The sequence below is a fragment of the Lycorma delicatula genome, chromosome 2, assembly GCF_047948215.1.
Source record: "Lycorma delicatula isolate Av1 chromosome 2, ASM4794821v1, whole genome shotgun sequence".
Classification (NCBI taxonomy): Eukaryota; Metazoa; Arthropoda; class Insecta; order Hemiptera; family Fulgoridae; genus Lycorma; species Lycorma delicatula.
This window is the reverse complement of record NC_134456.1, coordinates 231,277,270-231,289,410: the sequence shown is the minus strand read 5'-3', so window position 1 is coordinate 231,289,410 and position 12,141 is coordinate 231,277,270. Positions and strand designations below refer to the sequence as shown.

General features: G+C 33.4%; 1 protein-coding gene across 4 annotated transcripts in view; it reads left to right on the top strand.

The window, feature by feature from the left end:
• LOC142319723 (phospholipid-transporting ATPase ABCA1-like) overlaps window positions 1–12,141 on the top strand; it is a 240,390-nt gene that overhangs the window by 72,302 nt on the left and 155,947 nt on the right. For all 4 annotated transcript variants that reach the window (XM_075357320.1, XM_075357321.1, XM_075357319.1 and 1 more), the window contains exons 15-17: window positions 907–1,134; window positions 5,111–5,333; window positions 7,553–7,774. In XM_075357320.1, coding sequence (XP_075213435.1) covers window positions 907–1,134; window positions 5,111–5,333; window positions 7,553–7,774 — 673 coding nt within the window. The remainder of the gene's footprint in view (window positions 1–906; window positions 1,135–5,110; window positions 5,334–7,552; window positions 7,775–12,141) is intronic.

Below are 12,141 nucleotides of genomic sequence, written 5' to 3'. Positions count from 1 at the left end.
TTGGACATTTTTAACAAATTACATACATGATAACACCAATACACGGTATACACCAATACACAGAAAATCCAAGTTACAGCAATGCATGGTATAGTACTGAACAGTACAGTACAGTACATTGAAAAAACAACATGGGGAAATATGGTACTTAGAACAATAAAAAATGCAATGTATTGCTGTACGTACAGTAAGAAAAACAAAATCACTCAAAAACACTACTGGAACAAAACAAAACCACTGGATCTGTATTGTACAGTAAGAGGATTAAGACTGTTAGCAATTCACTTATGCATTAGGCTTACTTTTGCAGTAGCATAAGACAAAGGTAAGAAAGGAATGTGAAACAGTTTTAGTTGCCAACATACCAGCAACTTCCTGTCTTTCATACAGCACACTAATTATCAAAATATAATGTAAACCTACATAAATACAACACAGTACTTATTTTTTTGTCATTTTCATTTGTTATACACAATGAAATGCAGTGTTTATAACAAAAAACTTACTTATAAATTTGACTAGTTAAGTAGAGACAGTTTATAATGTAATAATGCTGTGTTTTCACAGTTCTTCAACAAGTTTCGCTAAATGTAAAAATTCACAATTTAGATGTTCGTTATATCGGAGTTTGACTGTATATATATATATATATATATATACACACACACACACATAAAGAAATGCAAATATAGAAGAATAAATGGACAATAAGTTTTCTGTAATGCAGTATTATAGCATTTTTTATAAACAATTCCTTGATCTTCTACAGTTTGGTTAATGTTTTGTTTGTATGAGTTAACATTTGTACACTTGTTTGAATTTTAGGTAAAAAAATTAGTTAATTTTTCATTTGTTTTTCATCTACAATTAATTTTATATTTAGTAATGTTGTACTTTTTTTTAAAGGATGAATTCAGAGCGTGTTGATAATACTCAGTTTATTCATGATGCTTCACGGATGCCAGGACCACGAATGAGGCCTTTGATTGATTTAAAATACATTACATTTGGTTTTGCATACCTGCAGGATCTTCTAGAACATTACATTATAATAGAACAAACTGGGCTGAATAGTTCTGAACTTCCTGGTATTTATCTACAACAATTTCCATATCCATGTTACATTGATGATCAGTAAGTACGACATACTTATTTATATGGGAATATTTGTTGTAACATTCTGACTAAAAAATATAGTCATGTTTTTTTAATTTTTTTGATATTAAGATTTTAACGAATATTTTTTATCTCTTTTTAAGTCCTTTGTTTTCTTTCACTTTACTCCCATATGATAAAAATAATAAAGAACTATCAAAATTTTCAAAATTGCTTTTGCTTTGCTTGCTTGATTTGTTTTTCTTTGTTTATAGTAAAGAATGAAGCTTTATTTATTCTATTTTTTATTTATTTACATTAAGTTTTAGCTTAGAAAAAAGAAGAAAAATATATTGCTAAAACCTAGGTTTCACCCTGACTTAACAAACCTAGGAAAACTTTTTGGGGATAATTTAGAATTTTATTGATTACAATTTTTAATTTTACATCAGTACTCAAAATTTCAAGATAAAATACAGTAAACTCTGGTTAATACATTAACTGATAAAATGATTTTCTGCTTAAAACATCATTTTTACTAAGTCCCTAGACCAATAAGGCAAAACATGGGTATATATATTTCCACGTAATATGCACTCAATCCTGCCTAATACAGTCTGTTTTGTATCCGATGTATTAAAATTTAACCGTTACATAAGAATCTTTAGCAATTATTTCATGAAAATAAGATAATGTGACTCACCAGAGGTTTACTGTAAATTTCTCCCTGAACAAACAATCAGATGACCATTCACCATTACAGCAGATATGAATCACAGAATTCAGCTCAGTGCTGTATGTGAATTCTAGCTGGTGTGATGTGTGATCCTCTTGTTGTTTGGCTGAGTAAGAACTGTTTCAATTGTTTGTTTTTCTTTCGTAAATGTATTTTTTTTTCATCAGTTATAGATTGTATTATTTTTTTCATCAGCTATAGATTGTATTTTTTAGTTATAGTTGTATTTTTTTTAGCATCAGTATGTTTAGAGCAACATGAGTGGTATAAAAATTAAAGTGTTATCAGCCAATGATAAATTAAAAATTTTAAAGACATGATAAAAATTAGTAAAAACTAAACTCAAATCACTAAAGATCTTAACATTCCTAATTCGACATTAAGAACAATTTTAAAAAAATGAAAAGAGATTCTGGAAAGTGCTGTAAAAGGTAGATCAAAAAGAAATAAGATAAAATCTAGTAAATATGAACAGTTAGAAATTGTATTATTGAAATGGTTTCAGCAAGCCTTTAGCTTACCCTGCCAATAAATGGGACACTGTTAAAGGAAAAAGCACTGAAAAATAGTCAAGGAACTCCAAATTGCCAGTTTCACACGTCTAGTGGTTGGATCGACAAATTCAAATTACTGCAGAGAATTGTATGTTGTTAGATCTGTGGTGAATGAGAGTCAGTGAACAAAGAAGCTACTGCACCATGTAAAAATAATACTCTGCTTAAGGAATACAGCCCTCTAAATGTTTTTAATACAGATGAGTTCAGTCTGTTTTTCAAGGTGATGCCAAATAAATCCTTGATTTACAAAAAAGAAAATGTCACAGTGGCATAAAAAGTAAAGAAACACTTTTGGTTTTAGTTTGTATTAATGCAGACAGTACTGAGAAAATTAAGCTTCTAGTCATAGGAAGGCAAGATCACTAGTCCTCTTTGACTGAAATAAAGTTGAGACTGGCTCAACTTTATTTACGTGCTACGGATCAAGGTTTACTTATTCCCAATGTAACCATTTTGGATGCAATGCATTTCATCATTACAGCGTGGGATGCAGTCACCCCCAAAGTTATAGAAAACTGTTTAAGTAAAGTCGGAGTAATGTGGCCAAAAGAAGAAGAAGAACTGGCAACTGATAGTGCCTATGTCGAAAATGAAGTCAAAGAGGATGTTGATATATGACAGTTTCCGAAGTACACATGAATTGATGATGATGTACTTACATGCAAGGAGAAAACAATGCAAGAAATGATACAAGAGGCAGGAAATGAAGAAAGTGATGATGATTATGATGATGAAGTAGAAGTAGAAGAAGAAGAAGAAGAAGAAGAATTATACTGTGCCACAACTGATGACAGCTACCACATTAGAAGCTCTTAGTGAGTTTAGGGATTATGTTTTCAGTCTGCATGACTTACTGGATAATACTGTAAATAGATTAAATTATTTTAGAAACTTTACTTTTGAATTCACATTTTAAAACAGCAAGGCAAAATAAATTGATGACTATTTTACAAATAAGTAATGGAACATTCTGTTCTTTATTGCAGTTGTATTCAGTGATTTGTGTTTTTTTAATTTAAATTGTGATTTTCAGAAAAAAGTATATCTATACCTTACTTTATTTACTGTTTATAGAAATAATTTTTTTATATTATTTTTTATAAACACACACACACACACACACACACACACACACCCACACCCACACCCACACCCACACACATACACATACACACATAACACACACACATCATACACACACACACATCACATCACATACACCACACACACATCACACACACGCACATACACACACACACACACACACTTCACACATCACACAACATAACATCACATCAACACCACATCACACACATCACCACATAACATCACATCACATCAACACCACATCACATCAACACCACATCACATCAACACCACATCACATCAACACACATCACCACATGACATCAACACACATCACATCAACACACATGACATCAACACCACATCACATCAACACACAACACACATCACCACATCACATCAACACACAACACACATCACCACATCACATCAACACACAACACACAACACAATCACCACATCACATCAACACACAACACACATCACCACATCACATCAACACACAACACACATCACCAAATCACATCAGCACACAACACACATCACCACATCACATCAACACACAACACATCAACACAAACACAATCACCACATCACATCAACACACAACACACATCACACATCACATCAAAACCACATCACATCAACACACATCACCACATCACCCAACACACAACACACATCACCCAGCACACAACACACATCACCTAACACACAACACACATCACCCAACACAACACACATCACACAACACATCACCCAACATACATCACCCAAAACCCCATCACCCATCACCCCATCACCCATCACTCAACACCCCATCACCCATCACCCATCACCCATCACCCATCACCCATCACCCATCACCCAACACCCATCACCCAACACCCCATCACCCAACACCCATCACCCAGCACCCATCACCCATCACCCAACACCCATCACACAACACACATCACCCAACACCCATCACACAACACACATCACTCAACACACAACACACATCACTCAACACACAACACACATCACCTAACATGCAACACACATCACCCAACACACAACACCCAACACACATCACACAACACATCACCCAACACCCCATCACCCAACACACATCACCCAACACCCCATCACCCATCACCCATCACCCCATCACCCATCACCCATCACCAACACCCATCACCCAACACCCATCAGACACCACAACACACCCATCACCCAACACCCATCACACAACACAACACACACATCACCCAACACCCATCACACAACACACCCATCACTTCACACCCACACACACATCACCCACACCCACATCACCCACACCCACACACACACACATCACACACCAATCACACACTAATCACACACCAATCACACACCAATACACACACCAATCACACACCAATACACACACCAATCACACACCAATCACACACCAATCACACACCAATATACACACCAATCACACACCAATACACAACAATACACACCAATACACACACCAATATACACCTCACACACCTACCACATCACATATCACTGATCACTGGAAGAATTTTGTGGTTGACATTGTTATTCTGGTTATGAGTATTTAACAAGTGATTTTATAAGTTATTTATATTTCTTATTTCAGGTTTGTAATGGCTATTTCACGAACTTTTCCATTATTTATGGTTCTTTCATGGGTTTATACTTGTGCAATGATTGTTAAATCAATTGTTTACGAGAAAGAACAACGATTAAAAGAAACAATGCATGTAATGGGTCTTGGAAATGGAATACATTGGGTTGGATGGTTTATTGATAGTTTAATACCTATGTTGCTTACAATATTTCTCCTGACTGTAATTCTTACTGTAAGTTAAATGTTTAGTTTATTTAATTTATTTATTAACTTTTCACTTACATTAATTAGTGATTATTTAGAAATAATAATATATTTTGAAATTGTTAAGATCTTAATAGGTATTGCGGCAAATAGATGAAGAAAGAAGCATTTGGAAAAATATAGTTAAAAGAAGAGACAGACTTATAGGCCACATACTAAGGCATCCTGGAATAGTCGCCTTAATATTGGAAGGACAGGTAGAAGGGAAAAATTGTGTAGGCAGGCCACGTTTGGAGTATGTAAAACAAATTGTTGGGGATGTAGGATGTAGAGGGTATACTGAAATGAAACGACTAGCACTAGATAGGGAATCTTGGAGAGCTGCATCAAACCAGTCAAATGACTGAAGACAAAAAAAAAAAAAGAAAAAAAAAAAAGATCTTAATACATTTTTATTGCTGTTCAGTATCGTAGAAATGCATTACCCCTATACATTGTAATTTCCATTTTTATTTTTAAATTTTATAGCCATAATTCATGTCATTTACTGCTTAAATACTACTTGTCTGTCAAATGTATTGTTTGGATTGAATTTGAATTTTAACATTTTCAGCTTCTGTATTGAACTTATTTTATCCATCCATATGGTCATTTTAACATAAAATGAATCATCATTGCTGTAATGTTTTTATTTTTAATGCATCATTAATTCGTTCATCTGAATAAATTCTTTATTTATAAACTATTTTGTAGTGAACCAAAGAGTTCATTCTCATTTGGAAAATTTAAGTCATTTAGAAAAGTACTTACCATTTTTTTTTCAAATATTAGTTTATAAAACAGTAAACAAATTAATTAAATTTTTGTACTTAAACAATGTCAGTACCATTTGAATTTTTCTGATCTCTGTGGGTGGACTATTAGGGTTACAGGCTTCTTCTGGAGGTTTGAATCTTAGTCTGGCATGGCTTAATCTTGCATACGTTAAAAAAAAGGATTGTTAAAGTAGTTTTCAAAGAATTCAAAAATAAAGATTTTAATTAAAAATATGATAATAATTATAGAATATTCTTTGCAATAACATGATCAAAATCTATAAAAATGATATATATGGAAAGGATTGAAGCAGTTCAGAAAAAAATTATTCTTGCCTGGGTTCTGATTCGTATAGGATTCCCATTACTGTTTCATAAAAGCATTTGTATACTAAGATACAACCCATGAAGCCTTTGTATTATAAACTATTATGTGGGTAAATTGAAGGTTTTGTAGCATTAATTGACCTGAAAGTGTTAACTGTTACAGACAGTTCCACAGTATAGATGGTTAAACAATTTTTACCATTGCTAAGTACAAGTGTTTAAATGAAATTACAGTGTGCAGTTAATTAATTGTGTTTGTAGTAATTGTGCAGTGTCTAAATGAAATTTATGTTTGAAATTTTTTTTGGTAATTTTCTAGTTACATAAAATGTGGTTTGTTAAAATCTTATAAATTGTACAAATTTTTACACAATATAAAAATTAACAAGATAAACCTAAATATACTATATGTGAAACATATTATAAAGAAGTACAAAAAGTCTTTTAATCAGTAAATTTCATTTAAATATTTATACATATATTTGTATATATATATATATATATAATGTAATTAATTTAAGGTATTGTTGTTAATGTCCTTACTGGTTTTTCTTATATCTTATGATTATTTTTTTAACTGCACACATACATAACATACAATGTGGCTATGTGTTGGCAGTTATTTTTTGTAATTTGAATACATTTTATTTTTGTGGAAATGATTATTTAATGTCTTTAATATCTTAATTTTAAAATGGTGTGCCTGCTCTTAGTCATGACCAAATAGAACAATTAGTAGGTGATTTGATATCATATATTTCTTGTTTTCTTTAAAAACTTGGAACATTTAGGTTATGTTGAGTTTTTAGATGAAAATTAAAATAATTCAGGTCTAATTCTTCTTTTTATTTTCATCTTTGAAGTTTAATTATTTCTATTGGGTATATTTATATTTATATTGGATGGTTTTATTATGTTGTAGAAATTAAAAACATGCAGTTTTCAGATTTATCTATTTGTTTCATAGTCTTAGCATGGTGTGAGTTTGTAAGTAATGAATTGTTATACAGCGGGTCTACTTTTATTTATTTATATGTTTTTTGTACTTTAATTTTATGTTTGTAAAACAAAATAGTTTAATTCGTCAATTTTTGTTTGTTTCCAGTATGGCAGCATATTGAGGAATGCAGAACCAACTCTTATTTACTGTTTTATGACAGTCTATTGTATAGCTACAATTTCACAGTCATTTTTAATATCTGTATTCTTTTCAAGAGCTAATATTGCTGCTGCATCTGGAGGATTAATATTTTTTGTTCTTTATTTACCATATCCATTTATGGTTCGTTGGATGTTGTTTCTCTCACCAACTGTTAAAGCATTTATGGTAAGTTTTTTGTTAAAAAAGATATTAAAAAGTCTTAATATCATTATGTCCCAGTAACTTGTATAAAAAATTATATACAGAGTGGAGCAAAAGAAATGCATGTTTTTTAAACTGTTAGTACTTAGTGATGAGGGGGGATATCAACTATCGGTGATCTCCGGTGGACAGCTCAGACTACGCAGTTTCAGTTGCTAAGGACCATTAAAGCGAAGAACATTGTGTGTTTGCTGTTGAGCAGTTTTTTAAAAACAATGATTCTATGTTCATGGTTCAACGTCATTTCCATTGAAATTTTAATGTTGAATGTCAAGGTGCAGTTCCAAATTGAAACACCACACTCCGATGGGTTGAGGCATTTAGTTTAGAAGTACTAGATCTGTGATGAAGAAAAAACCACCTGGCCTTACCTGTTCAGTCTGAACTCTAGAAAATGTAGACAGAGAGAAGGACAGTTCTTGCTAGTCTGAAATGGTCTACTAAATGACAGGCTGTAGAACTGGGTATGTCACGTTGTTTCTTTCATCGCATCTTACACACTGATCTCAGATTTCACTTATACAAAATAATGATTGTCCAGGAGCTAACTGAATGGGAGTTTGTGCAACTCAAAGAATTTTGTGGCATATTGAACGCCATTCTTATAGAAGATGCAAAAACCCCAATAATGATGAGTAACGAAACCCATTTCCATCTGGATGGCTGTGTTGATGTACAGAACTGTCAGTACTGGGCGGCGGAGAACCCACGTGAACTACACTTGAAACCTCTCCACAGCTCAAAGGTGACAGTGTTGTGTAGTGTCTCCAAGAAAGGGATTGTTGGTCCTTACTTTTTTGAAGAGTGGGAACCACAGTTACAGTGACATCAGTGCACTACACTGACTGGTTAAACAACTTCCTGCTCCAGAAAGGCATTGAGTGAACATGAGAGAAATGTGGTTCCAACAGGATGGTGCCACAGCTTATCTGGTGAGACCATCAATTGAAGTGGTTCAACAAATGTTTCCTGGACATGTCATTTCATGTTGGAGAAAGCCATGCAGAGCTTTGAAGAGAGGCTCTGAATTTGCATCCGACATGAAGGATGTCATCTTACTGACATTATTTTCTGAACCTAATTAAGGTATATTGATTTTAAAAATGGAATGAAAATATTATTTAATCTAAAACTTTTTTTCTGTAATTAAAACAACCGAAGTTATTCAGTAATGAAAAACATGTAATTCCTCTGCTCCACCCTTTTATTGTATATTAGTTATAAATGTCTAAGGGAAGAAATTCAACTCAGATTAATATTTAATTGAGTCTTCTAAGTGGTTCAATTGGTGGAACAATTGACATAAATCAAGCTCAATTTGATTCCTGGCTCAAAATTGGCATTCCGCATATCTCGTTAAATAATACATAAGCAGGATTCTAAAAAGGAATAATCTATTAAAAAAAGTAGGGATTTTTAGTTGTCTATGCTGAAGTTTCTAATTTTTGATACAATTATTTATTTTAATTATTGAAAGAATATATAATTATTTCGTACTATCAGTGTGCTTTAAAATAAGAAATTAGGTTTGTTGATGTAGTTAGATTGCAAAAACATTGTAAGTTTAGAGATTTGATCTAATCATGAATAAGAAACTAAGAAGTTAAAACAGTCTAAGATATCATTAAACAAAATATAACATAAAATATAAAACAATGTACAAATATCATAGTTGCCCTACTCTATGAATCATGAGACCTTGCCATTGGTGAGGGGGCTTGAGTGCTCAGGGGTACAGAGTTGCTGGATCGAAGGTGCAACCATATCGGAGAGGTATCTGTTGAGAGCCAGACTAAGGAATGATTCCTGAAAGAGGGCAGCAGCTCTTTCAGTAATTGTTAGGGGCGTGAGTCAGAATGACTTAAACGGCCATATCAAGAACACTCAGTCCTCTGAGTACTGCGCAGCTGAAAGCCATGGAAAACTACAGCTGCTTTTTTTTCAAGAAAATGTGGCTCTTTTCAAATGTGGCATTTTCATATAGCAATGATGGAGAGGCGCCTTCCTTGGTAAAATATTCCGGAGGTAAACTAGTCCCCTGTTCGGATCTCCGGGTAGGGACTACTAAGGAAGGGGTCACCAGAAAATTAAAAAATAACATTCTACGAGTCAGAGCGTGGAATGTTAGAAGTTTAAAAAAAGGTTGGTAGGCTAGAAAATTTAAAAAGGGAAATGGATAGGATAAATGTGGATGTAGTAGGAATTAGTGAGGTTCGGTGGGAAGAGGAAGGCGACTTTTGGTCAGGTGATTTTAGAATAATTAACTCAGCTTCAAATAATGGGCAGGCAGGAGTAGGTTTCATAATGAACAAGAAGATAGGGAAGAGAGTAGAGTATTTCAAAATGCATAGCGATAGAATCATTGTAATAAGGATAAAATCAAAACCTAAACCAACAACGATTGTTAACGTCTATATGCCTACAAGCGCCCATGATGATGATGAGGTAGAGTGTGTATACGAAGAGATTGATGAAGCAATTAAACACGTAAAAGGAGACGAAAATTTAATAATAGTTGGAGATTGGAATGAAAGCATTGGAAAAGACAAGGAAGGAAATATAGTGGGTGAATATGGGCTGGGCAAAAGCAATGAAAGAGGGGACCGACTTATAGAGTTTTGCTCGAAGTATAATTTAGTAATTGCCAACACCCAATTTAAAAATCATAATAGAAGAATATACACTTGGAAAAAGCCAGGCGATACTGCAAGGTAACAGATAGATTATATCATCGTTAAGCAAAGATTTAGAAATCAACTCGTTGACTGCAGACATTGATAGCGACCATAATTTGGTGATAATGAAATGTAGATTGGGGTTTAAAAACCTGAAGAAAAGGTGTCAGATGAATCGGTGGAATTTAGAGAAGCTTGAGGAAGAGGAGGTAAAGAAGATTTTTGAGGAGGACATCGCAAGAGGACTGAGTAAAAAAGATAAGGTAGAAAATGTAGAAGAAGAATGGGAGAATGTTAAAAAGGAAATTCTTAAATCAGCAGAAGCAAACTTAGGCGGAATAAAGAGAACTGGTAGAAAACCTTGGGTTTCAGACGATATATTGCAGCTGATGGATGAACGTAGAAAATATAAGAATGCTATTGATGAAGAAAGTAAAAGGAACTATTGGCAATTAAGAAATGCTATAAACAGGAAGTGCAAACTGGCGAAAGAAGAGTGGATTAAAGAATAGTGTTCAGAAGTGGAAAGAGAAATGAACATTGTTAAAATAGATGGAGCATACAGGAAAGTTAAGGAAAATTCTGGGGTAAATAAATTAATATCTAATAATGTGTTAAACAAAGATGGTACACCAATATATAATACGAAAGGTAAAGTCGAAAGATGGGTGGAATATATTGAAGAGTTATACAGAGGAAATGAATTAGAAAATGGTGCTATAGAGAAAGAAGAGGAAGTTGAGGCGAATGAAATGGGAGAAACAATACTGAGATCTGAATTTAAGAGAGCATTAAAAGATTTGAATGGCAGAAAGGCTCCTGGAATAGACGGAATACCTGTAGAATTACTGCGCAGTGCAGGTGAGGAAGCGATTGATAGATTATACAAACTGGTGTGTAATATTTATGAAAAAGGGGAATTTCCGTCAGACTTCAAAAAAAGTATTACAGTCATGATACCAAAGAAAGCAGGGGCAGATAAATGTGAAGAATACAGAACAATTAGTTTAACTAGTCATGCACCAAAAATCTTAACTAGAATTCTATACAGAAGAATTGAGAGGAGAGTGGAAGAAGTGTTAGGAGAAGACCAATTTGGTTTCAGGAAAAGTATAGGGACAAGGGAAGCAATTTTAGGCCTCAGATTAATAGTAGAAGGAAGATTAAAGAAAAACAAACCAACATACTTGGTGTTTTAGACCTAGAAAAGGCATTCGATAACGTAGACTGGAATAAAATGTTCAGCATTTAAAAAAAATTAGGGTTCAAATACAAAGATAGAAGAACAATTGCTAACATGTACAGGAACTAAACAGCAACAGTAATAATTGAAGAACATAAGAAAGAAGCCGTAATAAGAAAGGGAGTCCGACAAGGATGTTCCCTATCCCCGTTACTTTTTAATCTTTACATGGAACTAGCAATTAATGATGTTAAAGAACAATTTAGATTCGGTGTAACAGTACAAGGTGAAAAGATAAAGATGCTACGATTTGCTGATGATATAGTAATTCTAGCCGAGAGTAAAAAGGATTTAGAAGAAACAATGAATGGCATAGATGAAGTCCTACGCAAGAACTATCGCATAAAAATAAACAAGAAGAAAACAAAAGTAATGAAATGTAGTAGAAATAACAAAGATGGACCACTGAATGT